The sequence below is a fragment of the Heterodontus francisci genome, chromosome 9, assembly GCF_036365525.1.
Source record: "Heterodontus francisci isolate sHetFra1 chromosome 9, sHetFra1.hap1, whole genome shotgun sequence".
NCBI classification, from domain to species: domain Eukaryota; kingdom Metazoa; phylum Chordata; class Chondrichthyes; order Heterodontiformes; family Heterodontidae; genus Heterodontus; species Heterodontus francisci.
The window spans coordinates 109402842-109425547 of record NC_090379.1 but is presented as its reverse complement, the minus strand read 5'-3'; the positions used below and the strand labels follow the sequence as shown (position 1 = coordinate 109425547).

The following is a 22706-nucleotide window of genomic DNA, read 5'->3' as shown; positions in this document are numbered from 1 at the left end:
ACTGAAGCCGCCTGGGTAGCATTTGACATCCTCAGTATTATTTTAACCCCTTTCCTTCCATTCGTTCTGATTTTACTGCTCAATGCTCTGACTGTCAGACACATTTTAGTGTCCAACAGAATCCGCAGGAAACTACTGGATCACAGCAAGAGTGAGAATCACACTGACCCAGAGATGGAGAACCGAAGGAAATCCATCATTTTACTCTTCACTATATCTGGCAGTTTTATACTGTTATGGATGACACGCATTGTATATTTCTTTTATGTGCAAATTACTAACAGTTATTATTACACAGATCCCCATGATCCTGCATATATCGCTGAACAATCTGGCTACATGCTGCAGCTTTTGAGCACCTGCACCAACACCTGTATTTATGTAGTGACCCAGACTAAATTCAGAGAGCAGCTGAAGAATGCAGTCAAATATCCATTCACTGCAATTGTTAAATTAGTTCAATGATTAAAACAGATCTACCTTTCAATCACTGACTCTGGTTACAGTGCTTCTTAACCTATTTACTCGGCACACAATTCTGCAATAGATCACTGCATCTTATTTGTTTCCCAGACCATCACTGGCCTCATCTCCTCTGGAGATCTTCCCCAACTTCCTCCAGGCTCATGGCCCGCAACTCTGTACATTCTGCCTTCCTTACCAAGGTCCACAAACAGGGATTGCCCTGGTAGACCCATTGGTCAAGCCTGTTCTTGTCACACAAAATGTATTTCTTCCTATCTTCAGGATATTTTATCTCACCATATCCAGCTTCCTCTGACCTATATTCACAACTCATCCAACCTTCTCCATCACTGGAACATTTTTAAGTTTAATTGACTTGGCTTCAAAATTCCACACTTCTAACTTTAACAGTAGTAAGTATGAAATTGTTCCTCTTGGGGTCAAGGCGAGGAGGTCGGCCTCCATGAACTATCACAGCCGGTACAGGGATTGAACCCACACTGTTGGCGCCTTTCTGAATCATACTGTAACCGTTTAACCAGCTGAGCTGACCGACCCCACTGTGTATGAAATAGGAACCCAAAAAGAACCCTGCAAGGGATATCAAAATCAACACAAAGAACTTTCAAATTTAAATCAGAAAGAGAGAATGGTTGAAAATAATGCAGGTCGATTAAAAACTGATACTGGGGATTTTAAAAATGTGAAAAAGGAAATGGTGGAAAAATTAAATAATTACTTTGTATCAGTATTTACAGCAGAGGAAGAGGATAATATGCTGGACATCCCAAGAAAAAGAATATTAATCAGGGATGGGGCCTTGTCTAAAATACTGTGAACAAATTAACAGTAATGAGGAAAATCATTGTACTGAAGAGTGATAAATTCACAGGACTAGATGGTTTTCATCCCAGGGATTGAAAAGAAGTTGGTCAGAACATTGCTGATGCCTTAACTATGATCTTCAAAAGTTCTCTCTCAGTTCAAGAACTTTTTCTTCTGATTGGAAAATTGCATGTCATTTTGCTATTTAACAAAGGTGAGAGAGGGAAATCGGGGATTTATAAACCCATTAAACTAACCTCCATTGTCAGCAAATTACTAGAGTCTATAATTAACGATGGAGTAACTGAACACCCTGAAACCCTTCAGTCAATCAGAAAAAGCCAGCATGGATTTGTAAAGAGCATGTCATACCGGATAAATCTGATTACATTTAGTGAAATGGTGACTAAGTAATGGACAGGGAATTGTCACTGGATATTATTTACATGGACTTGCAGAAGGTGTGGGAAAGAATCCCTGATAAGAGACTGACAGCTAAAGTTGAAGCTCACAGGAACTGGGGGGAAATTATTGACCGAGTTAGGAAATTGACTGTTCGGAATGAGACAGACAGTAGGGATATTCGGCAGATACTGAATTGGCAGGATGTGACTAGTGGTGTCACACAGGGATCTGTGTTGGGGCCTCAAATATACGCTCTATTTATTAATAACTTAAATGATGAGATAGAGAGTCATATATCCAGTTCTGGTGATTACACAAAGATAGGTGGCATCATAAGCAGTGTGGATGGAAGAATAAAATTATAATGCAATATCAATCAAATAAGTGAATGGGCAAACTGAATTTCAGTGGAAGCAAGTTTGAGGTCATCCATTTAAACCTCAAAGGACAGATCCGAAATTGTGAAAAGCCAGAAACAATGACGGTCTGAAGAGACTTCGGGGCCCATTTACATAGATCGTTAAAATGTTATAGGAAAGCTCAGGCAAAATGTTCTGTTTGGAGAGCAGCAGGAACTAGGTGCTAAATTAGAGGTGACGTGCAAACTGGCACAGGGATAAACAGATTAGGAAGTGAACACATGACTGAAGAATGGTGTGGGAAGAAGGGTTCCGTGTCATGGTTCACAGGCACCAGTACTGGCACAGGAAGGAATTGTAACTTGGGCCGGGCTCCACATGAACCGGCCTGGTGACAGGCTCCTAGCGGAAAGGATAAATAGGGTGGTCACAAACACTTTAAAATAGTAAGAGGAATCAGGTGGAAAAGTTGATAATAGTTCAAAAACAAATGGAAAGAGGGTGGAGAAACAGTCAGAAATTGTGCTTTTGGCGCTAAAGATAAAGGGAATGCTAGACGATGTAAATTAATTAAACCAGGAGTGAGAAACATGAACCATGTGGGTAAAACATGAGAAGAGAAGTACAGATTAGGGTGTGTGGTCCAAATAAGCATTATTTATCCAAACACATGAAATATAAAGAACAAATTGAATTGCAGGTGCAAATTCAACGTGGAGGGGATGACACCATTACAGTGGCTCAGTGGTTAGCACCGCAGCCTCACAGCTCCAGCAACCAGGGTTCAATTCTGGGTACTGCCTGTGTGGAGTTTGCAAGTTCTCCCTGTGTCTGCGTGGGTTTTCTCCGGGTGCTCCGGTTTCCTCCCACAAGCCAAAAGACTTGCAGGTTGGCAGGTAAGTTGGCCATTATAAATTGTCCCGAGTATAGGTAGGTGGTAGGGAAATATAGGGACAGGTGGGGATGTGGAAGGAATATGGGATTAGTATAAATGGGTGGTTGATGGTCGGCACAGACTCGGTGGGCCAAAGGGCCTGTTTCAGTGCTTTATCTCTAAACTAAACTAAACATGGCTGCATGATGGTCAGGACTGGGACTAAATATACTATGTTATAAGGTCCACAGGAAAGAGAGAGAAAATGGTAGAGGGGAGGAGTAGCCTTAGTGATTAAGGATGAGATCACTTCAATGGTAAGAGAGGATAAACAAAAGGTAAGCAGTGTATCACTGAGCACAGTGTTCAACATTTATGCAACACAAACAAGCTCTCAGAGCGGAATCTTATCAGCCCCGTGGAAAAGGCTTTAGAAGGGGTGAGGTTGGGGAATTTCTCAAAGTTGGTCCTAGGATCAACTACCTAACGCTGTATTTCCTCCAAGCGGGTGTCGTTGGGACGGGCTGCCATTGGAATCGGCATCCCGCTCCAAGGGGGCAAGCAGCCTATAATGCACAATAAGGCCTCGGTAAAGAGCCATTTCCAGAACTCGTCGGCATTTTCCCAGTGTCAAACTGACTGAGTTAAACTGAGTCCGGAGTCTGGCGGCGACCTGAAAGCGACCTCCCAGCGGCAGGCCAGGGACCAATGGAGCCTCCTCTCAATCCCCCAATCACAGAGCTACTCAGATGAAAAGTGCACAGCTGCGGACACTATCAATCTTCTGGAGGGCTTTCCCCTAAAGTCCTGCTGCCCAACCCAAACCTGACGGGACCCGACGATGGGTCATGGCGCACTTCCGTGTCCGGCATTCGGGCTCGAGTCTGGTCAGGCCGGATAGGACACCTCTATCACTACCTCTAGTATTAATTTACTTCTTGGAATTTAAAGGTGGTTTTTTTACAGTTATTTTAAGCTTGTGCAGATAAGGAACAAAGTGAATAACGGAAGGTAAGTTAATTGATGATCGGGTAGGGTCAGACCGGGCGTGGGGAAAAAATGGAAGGACTCGGGCTGGGTCAGGTTCAGGCTCAGATGGGGTTCTGTCGGGCTCGGGTCTTATTTGCAGACCCAAGCAGGCCTTTGGTTTCTCCTCCACACTGATGGCCCTGGCAGCTGTGGAAATTATGTAACTGTATATTTGCAGCAGGGTTCCAAGAGCGCTTCCATTTTGAGTTTCCCTCACAGTCGTCGACCTGCCTCAGCGCCTTCCCCCTCTTCCAGCGTCCAGTAACATTCGGGACTGTGGGCCCTCTGATTGCTCCTCCCACCTCAGGAACCCGCCCACAGTCCTTAATTGGAAAGTGGAAACAGAGATGGCCTATTAATTCACTGCCTTCTGTACAATCGTGATGACTTTTGGCCAGCAGATACCAAAGATTCGGGTCCTGGAAATGTCTTAATGCCTGACAATATTACGAGTCAATAACATTACACCCTCTGTGTCTCTCACTGAAAATGATACACTGCAGTCCTCCTACACTATAAGTGTGCATAGACACATCTGCTACATAATAGATAAGAGAGCAGAGCAGTTATGTTTCTGGACTAGTAACCAAGAGGTCTGGATTAATGATCTGGACATTAGGGCTGGGATTTTGTGGGTAGACCCAAGGTCCTGATGCTGGGATTGGAAGCAGGTGCTGCTTCCGCTTGTGAGAAGAGTGACTGGGAGAAAGCAATATTGAGCCAACCAGCCAATTAACTGCCACCAGGCGGTGGAGATGACCTATCAGGGAATGGAGGTGGGCGCTGAGGTGGTGGACACAGCAACAAGTGATGTCACTGCAGGATATGGTGTCATATTTAAAAGATTGTCAGCAGACTTCCAATGCCACTGCAGCCCTCCTAGTCACTGGTGTCTGTGAAGACCCTGCAGCCCTCCTAGTCACTGGTGTCTGTGAAGACCCTGCAGCCCTCCTGGTCAATGGTGTCTGTGAAGACCCTGCAGCCCTGCTAGTCACTGGTGTCTGTGAAGACCCTGCAGCCCTCCTAGTCACTGGTGTCTGTGAAGACCCTACAGCCCTCCTAGTCACTGGTGGCTGTGAAGACCCTGCAGCCCTCCTAGTCACTGGTGGCTGTGAAGACCCTGCAGCCCTCCTAGTCACTGGTGTCTGTAATGACTCCGCAGCCCTCCTAGTCACTGGTGTCTGTGAAGACCCTGCAGCCCTCCTAGTCACTGGTGTCTGTGAAGACCCTACAGCCCTCTTAGTCACTGGTGGCTGTGAAGACCCCGCAGCCCTCCTAGTCACTGGTGTCTGTGAAGACCCTGCAGCCCTCCTAGTCACTGGTGTCTGTGAAGACCCTACAGCCCTCCTAGTCACTGGTGGCTGTGAAGACCCTACAGCCCTCCTAGTCACTGGTGTCTATAAAGACCCTGCAGCCCTCCTAGTCACTGGTGTCTGTGAAGACCCTGCAGCCCTCCTAGTCACTGGTGTCTGTGAAGACCCTACAGCCCTCCTAGTCACTGGTGGCTGTGAAGACCCTGCAGCCCTCCTAGTCACTGGTGTCTGTGAAGACCCTGCAGCCCTCCTAGTCACTGGTGTCTGTGAAGACCCTACAGCCCTCCTAGTCACTGGTGGCTGTGAAGACCCTGCAGCCCTGCTAGTCACTGGTGTCTGTGAAGACCCTGCAGTCCTCCTAGTCACTGGTGTCTGTGAAGACCCTACAGCCCTCCTAGTCACTGGTGTCTGTAAAGACTCCGCAGCCCTCCTAGTCACTGGTGTCTGTAAAGACTCCGCAGCCCTCCTAGTCACTGGTGTCTGTAAAGACCCCGCAGCCCTCCTAGTCACTGGTGTCTGTAAAGACTCCGCAGCCCTCCTAGTCACTGGTGTCTGTAAAGACTCCGCAGCCCTCCTAGTCACTGGTGTCTGTAAAGACTCCGCAGCCCTCCTAGTCACTGGTGTCTGTAAAGACTCCGCAGCCCTCCTAGTCACTGGTGGCTGTGAAGACCCCGCAGCCCTCCTAGTCACTGGTGTCTGTGAAGACCCTGCAGCCCTCCTAGTCACTGGTGTCTGTGAAGACCCTACAGCCCTCCTAGTCACTGGTGGCTGTGAAGACCCCGCAGCCCTCCTAGTCACTGGTGTCTATAAAGACCCTGCAGCCCTCCTAGTCACTGGTGTCTGTGAAGACCCTGCAGCCCTCCTAGTCACTGGTGTCTGTGAAGACCCTACAGCCCTCCTAGTCACTGGTGGCTGTGAAGACCCTGCAGCCCTCCTAGTCACTGGTGTCTGTGAAGACCCTGCAGCCCTCCTAGTCACTGGTGTCTGTGAAGACCCTACAGCCCTCCTAGTCACTGGTGGCTGTGAAGACCCTGCAGCCCTGCTAGTCACTGGTGTCTGTGAAGACCCTGCAGTCCTCCTAGTCACTGGTGTCTGTGAAGACCCTACAGCCCTCCTAGTCACTGGTGTCTGTAAAGACTCCGCAGCCCTCCTAGTCACTGGTGTCTGTAAAGACTCCGCAGCCCTCCTAGTCACTGGTGTCTGTAAAGACCCCGCAGCCCTCCTAGTCACTGGTGTCTGTAAAGACTCCGCAGCCCTCCTAGTCACTGGTGTCTGTAAAGACTCCGCAGCCCTCCTAGTCACTGGTGTCTGTAAAGACTCCGCAGCCCTCCTAGTCACTGGTGTCTGTAAAGACTCCGCAGCCCTCCTAGTCACTGGTGTCTGTAAAGACTCCGCAGCCCTCCTAGTCACTGGTGTCTATAAAGACTCCGCAGCCCTCCTAGTCACTGGTGGCTGTGAAGACCCTGCAGCCCTCCTAGTCACTGGTGTCTGTGAAGACCCTGCAGCCCTCCTAGTCACTGGTGTCTGTGAAGACCCTACAGCCCTCCTAGTCACTGGTGGCTGTGAAGACCCTGCAGCCCTGCTAGTCACTGGTGTCTGTGAAGACCCTGCAGTCCTCCTAGTCACTGGTGTCTGTGAAGACCCTACAGCCCTCCTAGTCACTGGTGTCTGTAAAGACTCCGCAGCCCTCCTAGTCACTGGTGTCTGTAAAGACTCCGCAGCCCTCCTAGTCACTGGTGTCTGTAAAGACCCCGCAGCCCTCCTAGTCACTGGTGTCTGTAAAGACTCCGCAGCCCTCCTAGTCACTGGTGTCTGTAAAGACTCCGCAGCCCTCCTAGTCACTGGTGTCTGTAAAGACTCCGCAGCCCTCCTAGTCACTGGTGTCTGTAAAGACTCCGCAGCCCTCCTAGTCACTGGTGTCTATAAAGACTCCGCAGCCCTCCTAGTCACTAGTGTCTATAAAGACCCTGCAGCCCTCCTAGTCACTGGTGTCTGTAAAGACTCCGCAGCCCTCCTAGTCACTGGTGTCTGTAAAGACTCCGCAGCCCTCCGAGTCACTGGTGTCTGTGAAGACTCCGCAGCCCTCCTAGTCACCAGTGTCCAAAAAGACCCTGCAGCCCTCCTCGTCACTGATGTCTGTGAAGACCCTGCAGCTCTCCGAGTCACTGGTGTCTATAAAGACCCTGCAGCCTTCCTAGTCACTGGTGTCTGTGAAGACCCTGCAGCTCTCCTAGTCACTGGTGTCTATAAAGACCCTGCAGCCCTCCTAGTCACTGGTGTCTGTGAAGACCCTGCAGCCCTCCTAGTCACTGGTGGCTGTGAAGACCCTGCAGCCCTCCTAGTCACTGGTGTCTGTGAAGACCCTGCAGCCCTCCTAGTCACTGGTGTCTGTGAAGACCCTACAGCCCTCCTAGTCACTGGTGGCTGTGAAGACCCTGCAGCCCTGCTAGTCACTGGTGTCTGTGAAGACCCTGCAGTCCTCCTAGTCACTGGTGTCTGTGAAGACCCTACAGCCCTCCTAGTCACTGGTGTCTGTAAAGACTCCGCAGCCCTCCTAGTCACTGGTGTCTGTAAAGACTCCGCAGCCCTCCTAGTCACTGGTGTCTGTAAAGACCCTGCAGCCCTCCTAGTCACTGGTGTCTGTAAAGACTCCGCAGCCCTCCTAGTCACTGGTGTCTGTAAAGACTCCGCAGCCCTCCGAGTCACTGGTGTCTGTGAAGACTCCGCAGCCCTCCTAGTCACTGGTGTCTGTAAAGACTCCGCAGCCCTCCGAGTCACTGGTGTCTGTGAAGACTCCGCAGCCCTCCTAGTCACCAGTGTCCAAAAAGACCCTGCAGCCCTCCTCGTCACTGATGTCTGTGAAGACCCTGCAGCTCTCCGAGTCACTGGTGTCTATAAAGACCCTGCAGCCTTCCTAGTCACTGGTGTCTGTGAAGACCCTGCAGCTCTCCTAGTCACTGGTGTCTATAAAGACCCTGCAGCCCTCCTAGTCACTGGTGTCTGTGAAGACCCTGCAGCCCTCCTAGTCACCAGTGTCCAAAAAGACCCTGCAGCCCTCCTCGTCACTGGTGTCTGTGAAGACCCTGCAGCTCTCCTAGTCACTGGTGTCTGTGAAGACCCTGCAGCCCTCCTAGTCACTGGTGTCTATAAAGACCCTGCAGCCCTCCTAGTCACTGGTGTCTGTGAAGACCCTGCAGCCCTCCTAGTCACCAGTGTCCAAAAAGACCCTGCAGCCCTCCTCGTCACTGGTGTCTGTGAAGACCCTGCAGCTCTCCTAGTCACTGGTGTCTGTGAAGACCCTGCAGCCCTCCTAGTCTCCAGTGTCCAAAAAGACCCTGCAGCCCTCCTCGTCACTGGTGTCTGTGAAGACCCTGCAGCTCTCCTAGTCACTGGTGTCTGTGAAGACCCTGCAGCCCTCCTAGTCACTGGTGTCTATAAAGACCCTGCAGCCCTCCTAGTCACTGGTGTCTATAAAGACCCTGCAGCCCTCCTAGTCACTGGTGTCTATAAAGACCCTGCAGCCCTCCTAGTCACTGGTGTCTGTGAAGACCCTGCAGCCCTCCTAGTCACTGGTGTCTGTGAAGACCCTGCAGTCCTCCTAGTCACTGGTGTCTGTGAAGACCCTGCAGCCCTCCTAGTCACTGGTGTCTGTGAAGACCCTGCAGTCCTCCTAGTCACTGGTGCCTGGAGTACGCCTGTTGCCTTCCAAGAGCCTGCTTCCTTGAAGGCCCTGGTCCTATCAATAACAACCCCTCTGAAGACCGAAGGAAAGGTATCTGTAGGTAGGGCAGAAGGAAGATCCTGGGTGGCTCCACGGTTCAGTGCTTCCTCCCTGCAGACTTTCCTACAGGCTGCTCAGGAAAGGCAGGGGGTCCTCTTCCCCAGGGCCGCCTGAACAAGCAAACGTGGATGGAGATCACAGAGGAGGTCAGCAACCCTGGGTCATCTGTAGAAGCAGGCAGCAATGCAACAAGTGGGTAAATGACCTTGTTGATCCAGCCAAGTTGAGTACTCCACACCTCACTTCCCTTAGGGGCTTACAAGTGGCAACATCTGAAGGTGAAGTTGGTGGAAAGGAAATGCCCACCCATTCAGTGGCAATACGTTCAGGTGACAGCATATCCTGTCAGAGGAATGGCCGCACCCCCGCAATGGACTGTCATCTGTCAATGGTGCCTGTGGCAAGGTTGCTCCAGACTGGCCGCATTCAGAAGGCATTGGTGTGACCACATCATGGACAGTTAGGCTGCCACCAGCTTAGGCGTTGTTCTAGTCTTTGCCACGAGACTAACATTGTTCATCTTTGTGCCTGCAGGAAAAGAGATATCAGAATTCCACGGAAAGGGCCTGGACCGGCGGCAGTGTTCCCTTCCTGGCCATCCTAACACCAAAGGAGGAGGAGGCACTAGACCTGGCAGGCCAGCATGCTGGACACTCCATCGCAGATGGTGAGACTGGAATGCATTCACAGCAGAGTGAGTAACCTCATGGAATGGCACAAGTTAAAAATCATACAACTGTTTACAACACAGAAAGAGGCCATTTGGCCTGCCATGTTTGTGCTGACTTTCTGCAGCAGCAACTCACGTAGTTCCACTCCCCTGCCTTTTCCTCGAAGCCCTACAATTTTATTTCCTCAGATAATTATCCAATTCTCGATTGAATTTGTCTCCACCACACTCTCAGGCAGAGCATTCCAGATCCTAACCACTCGCTGCATAGAAAGGTTTTCCTCATGTCACCATTGCTTCCTTTGCCAATCACCTTAAATCGATGTCCTCTGAACAAAAGAACATAAGAAATAGGAGCAGGATAGGCCATTCGGCCCCTCAAGCCTGCCACACCATTCAATAAGATCGTGACTAATCTGCCCCAGACCTCAACTCGTCTTTTGTGCCAGCTCCTCATAGCCCTCAACTCCCCAATATTTCAAAAATCTATCTACCTCCTCTTTAAATACTTTCAGTGATCTAGCCTCCACACCTCTTTGAGGCAGAGAATTCCAGACATTCATGACGCTCTGAGAGAAGAAATTCCTTTGCATCTCAATTTTAAATGAGCGTCCCCTTATTCTGTAAATATGTCCCATCGTTCGAGATTCGCCCTTTAGTGGAAACATCTTCTCAACGTCTACCCTGTCAAGCCCCCTCAGAATCTTGTACGTTTCAATACGGTTCAGAATCCTTCTGCCAATGGGAATAGTTTCTCCCTATCTGCTCTGTCCAGACCCCTCATGATTTTGAACATCTCTACCTGTTTTATTAACTGCTTTCTCAACCTGCCCTGCAACCTCCAATGATTTGTGCACATATACCCAAGGTCTCTCTGTTCCTGTACCCCCGTTAGAATTGTATACTTCTAATAAAAATTGCCTCTCCTCGTTCTTCCCACTAAATCCAAGTTTTGTGTCATCCGCAAATTTTGAAATTGTGCCCCCTACACCGAAATCTTGGTCACTAATATAGATCAAGTAAATCAGGGTTCCTCACACTGGCCCCTGGAAACCCCATTATATACCATCCTCCAATCCGAAAAACAACCGTTCACAACTACGCTCTGTTTCCTGTCACTCAGCCAACTTCAGATCCATGCTGCTACTGTGCCTTTTACTCCATGGGTTGTAACATTGCTGACATGTCTGCTATGTGGCACTTTATCAAATGCCCTTTGGAAGTCCATGTACACCACAGCAACTGCATCACCCTCATCAGCCCTCTCTGTCAACTCATCAAAAAACTCAAGCAAGTTCGTTGAGCATAATTTTCTCTTAACAAATCCATGCTGGCTTTCCTTAATTAATCCACATTAATCCAAGTGACTATTAATTTTGCTCCAAATTATCATTTCTAAAAGCTTTCCCACCACCGAGGTTAAACTGACCAGCCTCTTGTTGCTGGGATGGTCCTAACACCATTTTTTGAACAAAGTGTAACATTTGCAATTCTCCAATCCTCTGGCAACACTCCTGTATCTAAGGACGATTGGAAGATTATGGCCAATGTCTCTGCAATTTCCACCCTTACTTCCCTTGGATGCATTTCATCTGGTCCTGGTGACTTATCACCTTTAAATACAGCCAGCCTATCTAATAACATCCTCTTTATCAATTTTTAATTCATCCAGTGGCTCAACTACCTCCTCTTTTACAATGACTTGTGCAGCACCTTTTTTCATTGATACAGACAGATGCAAAGCATGCATTTAGTATCTCAGCCATGCCCCTGCCTCCATGCGTGAATCCCCTAATTCCTAATAGGTTCCTAATCGTCCCACTGCTCCATTTACCACCCCTTTACATTTTATAGGCCTATAGAAGACTTTTAGATTTCCTTTTATGTTAGCTGCCAGTCACTTCTCTTACTCTAACTTTGCTTCGCTTTGCCTTTGGCTATCACGAGGCATGGTACTCCAATGTTCTCCACTGGACATTTGGATCTCCACACGAGTAGCAGTTAGAAGGACCTGGTGGGAAGTGCAGAACCCTTTAATCTATCTTTTCTCTTATGCAGGTCATTAACAAGAGCAGAGTACTGTCGTGAACACCTCTGAGGCGGAGGAGGGATCCTCAGAGGATGCATTGTCACATCACTTCCTCGCACCCTCTACCAGTGCAGTGGTGGGTACCCGTTTCCACGTCTCACCACGTCTCACCACGTCTCACGTCGGTGGGTACCCGTTTCCATTTAGATTTGGAGTCGCAACCAGGTGAGGACACCACAGACACACCTGAGAAGCTGATAGAGGTGGGGACAGCCGATGTCACTGACACTGATACTGAGCCTCAGACCGATGTGTGCCTCTGGGGTCATCAGTAAGGTGACAGATGACAGAGGTACAGCATGAGGTACGTGCAGATCAATCGGAGATTCCAGAGGGGATGTGTACCCTGGCTCAGACAGTGGAGGAGTCCATCCAGGGCATGAGTGCTGCCATTTCCCTGTTGGCTGTTCGTATGGCTTCCACCATCAAGAGGTTGGCGACTCTCATGAAGTGCGAGATCCAGCAGGCCAAACAGTGGATGCCGGAGATGGTGTGCAGACCAGAGGATGGACACCAAGGTCATCCCAAGCCACGAGGTAGCAAAGTCAACAGCTCCAAGCACAGGAGAGCCTTGTAGGAGCACATAGAGTCATAGAGAGTCAAAGAGAGATACAGCACTGAAACAGGCCCTTCGGCCCACTGAGTTCGTGCCGACCAACAACCACCCATTCATACTAATCCTACATTAATCCCATATTCCCTAACACATCCCCACCTTCCCTCAATTCTCCTACCACCTACCTACACTAGGGGCAATTTACAACCCTTCAAGTCTTTGGCTGTGTGAGGAAACCGGAGCACCCACGGAAACCCATGCGGTCACAGGGAGAACTTGCAAACTCTACACAGGCAGTACCCCAGGTCGCTGGAGCTGTGAGGCTATGGTGATAAACACTGCGCCACTGTGTCACTGTGCACATGCAAAAGAATTAAGAAAAGCCACGAGCTGCACTTGGGATTCGTGGGTGAGAGCATTGTAAAAGATTTACTGTTTCATTCTGGTTCTATGTGGGATAACAGTGCACTGCCTCCTGCCCTGATATCTCCTTTCCATTATTTGTGGCCCTCTGGGACTTCAGGAAGACTCTGGCTCATCCCAGTGGCTGGTGGGGCGGGACAACATCACGTGTAGTCTTCGATTTTCCCCATGCTGGAGATCGGTGAATCAGTGGGTGCAGGGTGATGGGATGTCAAATGAAGGAGGCGGCATTGGAAGCAGTTTAGAGAAGGTTCACTAGGCTGATTCCGAAGATGAAGGGATTGTCTTATGAGGAACAGTTGAGCAGGTTGGCCCTATACTCATTGGAGTTTAAAAGAATGAGAGGTGATCGTATTGAAACATACAAGATTCTGAGAGGACTTGACAGGTTAGATGCTGAAAGGATGTTTCCCCTCGTGGAGGAACCTAGAACTAGGGTACACAGTTTCAAAATACGGGGTCTCCCCTTGACCACCGAAACAAGGAGGAATTTCTTCTCGGTAATCTTTGGAATTCTCTTCCACAGAGAACAGTGGGGGCTGATTTATTGAATATGTTCAAGTCTGAGTTCTGGAGATTTGTGATCGACAAGGGAGTCAAGGGTTATGGGGACAGGCAGGACAGTGGATTTGAGGCCACAATCTGAATAGCCATGACCTTATTGAATGATGGAGCAGTCTCTAGAGGCCGAATGGCCTACTCCTGCTCCATTTTTTGAGCGAAGGACAAAGCAGGAAAGGGAACTCATTCCAGTGGTAATGGAAAAGAAAAACACTGTTCAATCTTGAAGTGAATCCGTTGTGCTTAAGCAGAGAGGAGCTCGTGCTGGACACCATTGAAACACTAGCAATCATTCAAATGACAGAGACATTTATACAAAGATGTTGGTAAATCAACAGTACAAGTTTTCCAAGTTGAGATGACCAAGAAGCTTGATCAGCTGTTGAACAATTACAGGAATATTCTCAAAGACAGCTATGAAGGTATAACAGGTGTGAAAGCGCACACCTGAATTAGGCCTGATGCAAATCCAATAATATTTGGGCAGGTTTCTTCCTAACGTTTTGAAACCTTTGCCGATAGGTTTCAGGAACTAACACATATGCACTTAATATAGTAGCTTTAGACTGTTCATAGTCGAGAGAGCTTTCTTCCAATAACATGGAGTGAGCTTCATGAGCTCCACCCACCAATTCACTTTGTAAGAGGAGGGTCTCATATAATTTTGACCATTTTAGCCTGTTAGCTATTCTCTGAAGGAGATAAAAATAGGACTCGACCCCTTCCCTGTTAAATTTTGGCACTAACCATGAGTGTTTCAATACATCAATGTTTTGCTCCACATTGGGGATAAGGTTTGAATGGCTGGCAGCATGCTCACCTGGTGCTTGTAGACTTTCTAACTCAAACTTTCTTGCTGCTTCCTCTCTTTGCATCTCTTTCCACTGCCACTTGTTAAATTTGTAACTCAAACTCTCATTCCAATTTTTCACACAGCTCGGTTCCTCTCCACTTGAATCCGAGCAAGTGTAATTTTATCCATTTCAGGTTCCATGCCTGTTTCTTCTGGTTCGGGGGGGAAGATTAAAATTGCTGGCGAGATTCTTCACTATTTCCGATTTCTTTTTTTTTGTTCGTTGACTCCCACCTGGGCAGCTACAGCTTTTAAATCTTCAATACTTATTTGATTTAACTTATTATGGGATATGTTTCCCTACTGTACAGACTTTTCAGTTTTAAATGTGGCCATATCTTTTGTTTCTAGCACCATACAGAAGAAAAGAATGATAAGAAAACCTGTCGTTTCATTTATTCCCAGTCTTAGAGGTCAATTTTCCTCCCTTTTCTAAATCTCGCATTAAATCTGATAGTTCAGAATCTTGGCTTCGAGCCCCCAATTTGTTATGGACAGGGGGTAAGAGATGTGGGCGGTTCCCTCTGTTCACTCCCAAATGGCCACAATTGACTTTTTTAAAAAGGATGCGTTAGCCCCTGAGTGTCTTTGGGGTCAAATAAACAGACAAATGATAGGTTTTCTCACAGGTTAAAAAAAAGAAAAGATAATTATTTGTTTTTAAACAATTCCCAAGATGGTTGCGACCTCACCCGCCCACACTCATTAATCCACACACAGACATGATCAGGTGGATAGCGAAAAAAGAGTTAGGGTGTGGACTGAAGAGCAAGGTGAGGTAAGTGTTTATCGTTTACAGAATCTTGTTGAATCTTCTCAGGAGGAAGTCTTTTCAACGTTTCAGGCCTGATTATTGGCAGCCCTAAACTTGCAGAAGTGTTGTCATGTTCTAGCGGTTGTAATAAAGCCCAAAGTTGATACTGTGTATTTTGTTACCTTCACAGATGGTTAGTCTCAAAGTCATTTTGTGATGTTTCTGCTGTGGTGGCTGTTCCTTCAGCAGGGTTCTTTTCTTGCCTGGCTAGATCCCTCACTCAGGTTTTCTGTGGCCTTCGCTTGATCTCCCCTCTCTCTCCAGACAGCTACCCTTTAAAGGTAAAAATCTATCACATTAGAGTTTTGTTCAGCGACACATGGCACTCTCCCCTGTTGTGTCCACACAATGGGCCATGATATGATTACCTGGTTATCGAAGTTTGAATAAGTGCTATTCCGTTATGATGATGCCACTTCACACGCATTCATCTTTTTTTTGGCTGCGATTCAGACTGTCTCCAGCATCCTTTGTTAATCCATTCATGTCAATAAGAGTCATGAATATGCAATATTCTTCCTTTCAATTTCAAAGGGGTTCTCTCCAGAGCTATTTGAGACGAGGTCAATGAGTTCCATCTTTGCACCTATGGAAATCCCGCTCTGGCCCCAAATCTGATGGTTTTCTCGGCTAACTCTCAGGGTCTCTCTGGTAGTGTGCATAGTCACCAGCTCTCTAGAACAGGGCACTGGTCACCTCCTTGATGCAGCGATGCACTGCGGTTTGAGCGATCCCACAAATGTTGCTGGTGGATCCCTGGAATGATCCCGATGCATACAAAGTTAGGATTATGGTAATCTTGAGAGTTGAGGGTAGAAGTGAGGTCCGCAAGCTGAAGTGCTATCATTGCCAAAGGTAGGACATCTTCATCCAGAATGCTGGAAGTTGGGAGATAAACCCATGTGACTTGTTGGGGCACACAAAGGTAATGCAGTGAAAGAGGCTCTGACTTAAAGTACAGCAGACCAGGCTGTACCTTTAACAGCAGCTGTAAAACCAGACACAAAAACTAAAGTTTGTAGAGGTTAAGAATAAGATACCTGAAAGATGTAATGAATTCTTGTCAAAGGGAAATGTCCCTACAGTGAGGCAGGCAAACCTATTGGTATACAACTTGTGTCTTCGATTGTGAAGACAGACAAAAAATATTTGCTCAATGTCTCTGTCACTTCCTCATTCCATGTGATAATTTCTCTTTTTTCTGCTTCTAAGGGACCGAAATATACTGTAGCTGCCCTCTTTCCAAAATTCATCAGATTCCAGAATGGTCGAGTGCATTGGAAGTTAGCAAATGTAACATCGCTATTCAAGAAAGGAGGGAAAGTGAAAACAAGAGTCTAGAGGCCAGTTAGCATGAAATCGGGAAAATACTGGGATCTACTATTCAGGAAGTAATAACGAGGCACTTAGAAATACAGAATATGATTATACAGAGAGTCAGCGTGGCATTCTGAAAGGGAATTTGTGTTTGACAAATCTATGACAGATTTTGAGGAAGTAACTAACAGGATAGCTCAAGGGGAACAGGTGGATGTATTATATTTGGATTTTCAAAAGGTATGCTATAAGGTGCCACTCAATTGATTGATATACAAGTTAAGGGCTCATGGGGCGAATATATTAGCCTGGATGGAGGATTACTTAAAGGACAGAAAACAGGCAGGCTTTCAGCAATTGGGTGTCATAAGGATCAGTGCTAAGGCCTCAGATAGTTACAATGTATAATTAATGACTTAGATGAGGGGACCGGCTGTAATGTATCCAAATTTGCTGATGACACAAAGCTAAGTGGAAAGAAAGCTGTAAGGAGGACACAAGGGGAAGTATTTATCTCCTGAGGTTGGCAAGAGATGTCGGGAATATTTCCGGGTGCCAAACCAGCCCCAGGTTGTGGGGGCAGGGGAAGGTCACTCAATGTGATTTTCACAGCGCCCTCCCACTCCCTTAATTGGCTGAAAGGCAGGCTCACGATCAAATTAAGGATGACAGATAATCAGTTTTCTGTGTTGTTGGAATAGTGATAAATAATGACCAGGCCACCAGAAAAACTCAAAGAAGAACAGAAAGTACTTAATTCAATGAAACTGACTTTGGGATGTCCTGAGGTCATGAAAGCCATTGTATAAATGTATGTGCTTTCCTTTACCGCTACTATTATTCAAAAAAATGCCCTGGGATCTTTTATGTACGTCTGGGAGGATTGACTGGGCCTCCATCTCTCATCTTAACTGAAAGACAGCACCTCCGGCAATGAAGAATCTCTCAGTACTACACAGAATTAACAGCCTTGATTTCTTACTTAAGTGCTAAGGTGGGGCATCAACTTACAACATTCAGACTGAGATACACTAGTGCTACCAATGAGCCAAGGCAGACACTAAAGAACAACAAGTGCAGCAACTTACTTGGCACCATTAACATAGAAAAACATTGCAAGTCGTTTTTTGGAGGAATAATAATGCAAACAATGGCATTGAGTTAAAAGAGATATTAAGAAGGGGGACCAGGAGAGGGAGATAGAGAGGTGGAGGGGATTATGGAGGGAATTCCAGAGTGTGAAGGCTTGGCCACCAGAGTGGGTCAAATGGAGCGAGAGGTGACAGGTGAAGCTGCAAAGGAATTTCAACATGGGTGATCATTTTAAATTTCAGTCGTGGAAGGAACAGAGAACAATGTAGGTCAACAGCAACAGGGATGGTAGGTGCAAGGAAGTGGGAGGGGGAGTAGTTAGGATATGAGATGTAGATTTTCAGATATGCTGAAGTTCGTAGAACGTGGAGGATGGTAAATTGGCTGTGAGAGCAGCAGAGTAACTGAATGTGAAAGTGACAAAGGCATTGACCCTCTCTAGAAACCTCTCTCTTTGGTGGAGCTTTGGTCATCCCACTTCATCTCTCAGTTTTTTGCTCAGCACCATCTTCTTTCTGTCTCTGTGAGGCACCTTGGGACATTGTTCTATGTTATAGGTGGTGTATGAATACAAGTTGTTGTTCCATGAGACAGGTGTCCAGAGTTCTTTCCATCTACAATGTGTGGGTCATTTATGATTACTTATTGTAATAGAAAATGAAGTTTTCAAGAAGTTTATTATTTTTAATACTGAAGTTCCTTGATTTGCAAAGCAGGGAATATATTTTTTTTAACTCTTTCTGTGTCAAAATACACAAGAAAATACACTATAAATTGTCTAAAAAATACAGAAAGTTGATATTGAATTGAAAGGAGATGATCCATAGAAGATCTCAATACCATGGATGAAACTACCTCTGCTTAATGGATCAATAATACTCCTCTAACAGGTTCACATTCAACTATATTTTCTATGGAATATCTTGCTGTAAGACTATGTAAGCTCTAGTCAATTATATTTTATTCCATGATGAGTATATAAGTTTTCACATGATTGATTCGACTTGTTTGTTCAATTAGCTGTAATTAATATTAACAATGATGCAACTGGCATCTCATTGGCGATTTTTCTCCTGTATAAATACAAGCTTCCTCTGGATGCATTTTGCAACCAGCCAGAGCTATTGCATCCAGTAGCAACAGAAACTATCACATCTCACAGAAAATGCATGAACAAACAATACTTCATCAGATAGAAGACATTTACTATCCTGTTCTTGCAGTTGTTGGTGTTCTTGGTAAGCCATTAACAATTTAATGTCAAACAAATAACATTTGCAATGTTTATTTGATCGTTATTTTGAATTGTATCCTTTTTTGACTTTTAAAAGTCTATTTAAAACCATATTTTGGTGATTACATATTTCAGTTATTAGAATAAATTCCAAACATTGTTCAAAAAACATTTTGAGTGATTCGATTGTTTCATCAACAAAACATAAAAGGTAACTGCTTACATAGGGGAATGTCATTCTAAATGTTTACATCAGAAGATCCAATACTAAATGTTGTTGTGAAAGTGTGACCATAAATGGTGACAAGGGGAAATGGGCTTGTGTGCAACAAATGGCACAATACCCAAGACTTTTAATTAGATATATTCCACTCGATACTTACTGGAGACATATTTTGAACAGGTAGACTGGCCCTATCCTAAAAATAACTGAACCACAGGGGCTGTGTCTCTTTTGCTGTCAGGACCTGTCCAATTTTAAAACCAAAGTTCATCAGCTTTTCTTTCATCACCTCATCTTCCTGATCTGCTCACACACTTTCAATTCTGTTACTACAGCAAAACCAGAATTAATTCTGAAATTCACCTTTTTCAGTAAGGTCTGTGCTCTCGTTTCCTCTTGACCTGATTCTTCCTGTCTGCTATTTGTTCGGATTCATGGTATCCGTTCTTGACAAATTTTCAAAACAATAATGATCTTCAAAATATATCACCAGAACAAAATGATGATACAGTTACAAATTGTTCAATTGCCTTGATATCGTGAAGCATTCATTGTCGTTATCACATTGCTGTTTTTGGGAACTTGCTGTGTGCAAATTGGTTGTTGCAATTGCTACATTATAACAGTGACTACACTTCAAAGGAAAAGCACTTGGTTGGATGTAAAGCACTTCGGGGTGTCCTTAGGAAATGAACGGTGCTACTAAATGTAAGTCTTTTTTTTAAATTCAATTCGATTGTTCTCAAAATTACGCTTCCTTTGGGATCCCAGTCCATAACTCCGATGCTGTCTTAAATCCCTGGCTATATTTGCTTGTTCTGTGTTATCAGTAGCTGTAATTTCTTGCATCTCAGATTATTATGTGTAACTCCTTTGCTCACTGGGATCCCTATCTGCAACTAGATTTGTAAGTGGATAGTCATGTCTAACCTCATCGAATTTTTTGAGAAGGTAAGTAACGTGGTACATGAGGGAGTCTCAGCTCTTCAGTGCATCTATTAATAACTTGGATGATGAAATAGAGAGTCACATATCTAAGTTTGCTGATGACAGTAAGTTAGATGGGAGCAGAAAGCTGCCAAGGGGCATTAGTTAATTAAGTGAAAGAGCAAAACTGTGGCAGATGGAGTTTAATGCAGGAAGGCATGAGGTCATCCAATTCGGACCTCAGAAAGATAGATCAACGTTTTTCGAAATCTGGACAAGTTTTGACCTGTGGATGAGAAAAGACATTCTGGGTCCAAGTACAGAAATCATTAAAACTTGTTGATACATATATTAAAATAAAACATTAAAATGTCTAATGGAATGATATCCTTTATTTCAACGGGCGGTTGGAATATAAAGGGGTGAAAGTTAAGTTAAAACTGTACAGAACTCTGGTTAGACCCCATTTAAAGTAACTGGATTCAGTTCTGGGCTCCTCACCTCAGGAAGAATATATTGGCCTTGGAGGGGATGAGGCACAGAATCACAAAACTGGTACCGATGCTGAAAGGGTTAAATTATGAGCACAGTTTGCAGAGACTCGGCTTGTATTCCCTTGAATATGGAAGATTAAGCATCACCAATTGAAATGCCTCTGATAATTAAAGGAGTTGATAGGGTAGATAGAGAGAAACTGTTTCCTCTGTTCGGGAGTCCAGAACAAGGAGACACAACTGTAAAATTAGAGCTAGGCAGTTCAGGAAGCACTTCCTCAAACAAAAGAACAGTGGAAATCTTGAATTTTCAACCCATAAAAGCTGTTACGGCTCAGTCCATTCAAAATTTCAAAAACAAGATTGTTGTTAGAAAGAAAAAAGGAAAAAGATGGCTTGCATTTATATATCACCTTTCAGAACAGCTGGATGTCTCAAAGCGCTTTACAACCATTGGAGAATTTTTGAAGAATAATCAGTGCTCTCATGTAGGAAACACAGCAGCCAGTATGTGCATAACTAGAGTATTGAAGGTTATGGAACTGAGGGAGATAAATGAAGTTAAGGTACAGGTCAACCATGATCCAATTGAATGGCAGAACACATTTGATGGGCTGAATAGCCAACTGCTCTTCCAAAGTCCTCACGTTCCGATGGAATTCCCATATTCTCTGAGATGGCTATCTATAATTCCCTCGTTTTTGTTTTGTTCCATTATTTCAGTTAACTCAGTGGCGATTCTGATCCTGTCACGAGGAAAGTGCGGACTCTCCAATTGTATCACCCACTACCTGGTGGCCATGGCTGTGGCAGATCTACTGGTTGTTTTCACTGATGTGATACTGTTTACACTTATTCATATTCATTTCCCAGGTACTTACCTGGGCACCACTCCTGCACGTTCTCTCGTACTTGTACTTCTTTCTGCAGCCACAGACATTTCTGTCTGGTTCACCGTCGCTTTCACCTTTGATCGATTTGTTGCAATTTGTTGCCCGAAGCTGAAAACAAAATATTGCACAGAGAAAACTGTGGCTGTGATTGTAACGACAGTGAGTGTGTTTTTTTGCTTCAAAAATATTCCTTGGTACTTTATATATGAACCTGAATATATAATTGACAATGTACCCTGGGGGTATATTGAATCACTGAGCTACTACACTGAAGCTGCCTGGATAACATTCGAGAGTCTAAGTATGATTTTAACCCCTTTCCTTCCATTCGTTCTGATTTTACTGCTCAATGCTCTGACTGTCAGACACATTTTAGTGGCCAGCAGAGTCCGCAGGAAACTACTGGATCACAGCAAGACTGAGAATCACACTGACCCAGAGATGGAGAACCGAAGGAAATCCATCATTTTAATGTTCACTATATCTGGCAGCTTTATACTGTTATGGATGACGAATGTTGCATTTTTCATTTATTGGCGAATTGCTGACATTTATGATTACACAAGTCCCCATGATCCTGCATACATCACCGAACAATCTGGCTACATGCTGCAGCTTTTGAGCACCTGCACCAACACCTGTATTTATGTAGTGACCCAGACTAAATTCAGAGAGCAGCTGAAGAATGCAGTCAAATATCCATTCACTGCAATTGTTAACTTATTTAAATGATTAAAGCAGATCACCTAAAAACAGAGCTACCTTTCTATCACTGACTCTGGTTACAGTACTTCTTCATCTGTTCACTCTCCACCACATTCTGCAACAGATCACTGCATTTGCTTTGTTTCCCAGCCCATCACTGGCCTTATCTCCTCTGGCGTGTTCCTGGTTAATTATGTTGTTAAAGGTAAAGAGCTGAAGGACTTTCATTGTTCAATTAAGGATTTGAAGTGGATATGAAGAGAACCTTCCGGATGTAAGTGGTGTTGGTGAACAGAAGGTGGAGTTGTGTAACGGTGTATCCTGTGAATAAATGGGCTATCAAGATAAAAGTGTTTGTATCTAGTTTCATTCTTCACTGTTAACTTGGATCTATTTAACATGATAACATGATAGCATGGAAGCTAAGATTTTATTTTTCAGATGTAAGGTTGCCATCGGAATTACTTTTGAGAAGAATGGCTGAAACCAAGTGTAAAGTCATAGAGTCATAGAGTTATACAGCCATCAAGCACCTAACTATTCTAATCCCATTTTCCAGTGGCCCGTAGCCTTGTATGCTATGGCGGTTCAAGTGCTTATCTAAATACTTCTTAACAACATCCTGCTGAATCTCCTCTGCACCCTCTCCAGTGCAATCATATCTTTCCTATAATGTGGTGCCCAGAACTGCCCACAGTACTCCAGCTGTGGCCTAACTAGTGTTTCATACAGCTCCATCATAACCTCCCTGCTCTTATATTCTATGTCTCAGCTAATATAGACAAGTATCCCATATGCCTTCCT

The 22706-nt window shown here is 45.4% G+C and overlaps 1 protein-coding gene across 1 annotated transcript; it reads left to right on the top strand.

Annotated features, from left to right (window-relative positions):
* Positions 1–20459: 20459 nt before the first annotated feature.
* LOC137373369 (probable G-protein coupled receptor 139) lies at positions 20460–21929 on the top strand. The gene has a single exon (XM_068038189.1). The coding sequence runs from the start codon at positions 20460–20462 to the stop codon at positions 21927–21929; it is 1470 nt and encodes a 489-aa protein (XP_067894290.1).
* The last annotated feature ends 777 nt before the right edge of the window (positions 21930–22706 follow it).

What these genes read in the sequence shown, in the direction of transcription:
- LOC137373369 (XM_068038189.1), top strand. Translation starts at nt 20,460, where the DNA reads ATGCCTCTGATAATTAAAGGAGTTGATAGGGTAGATAGAGAGAAACTG.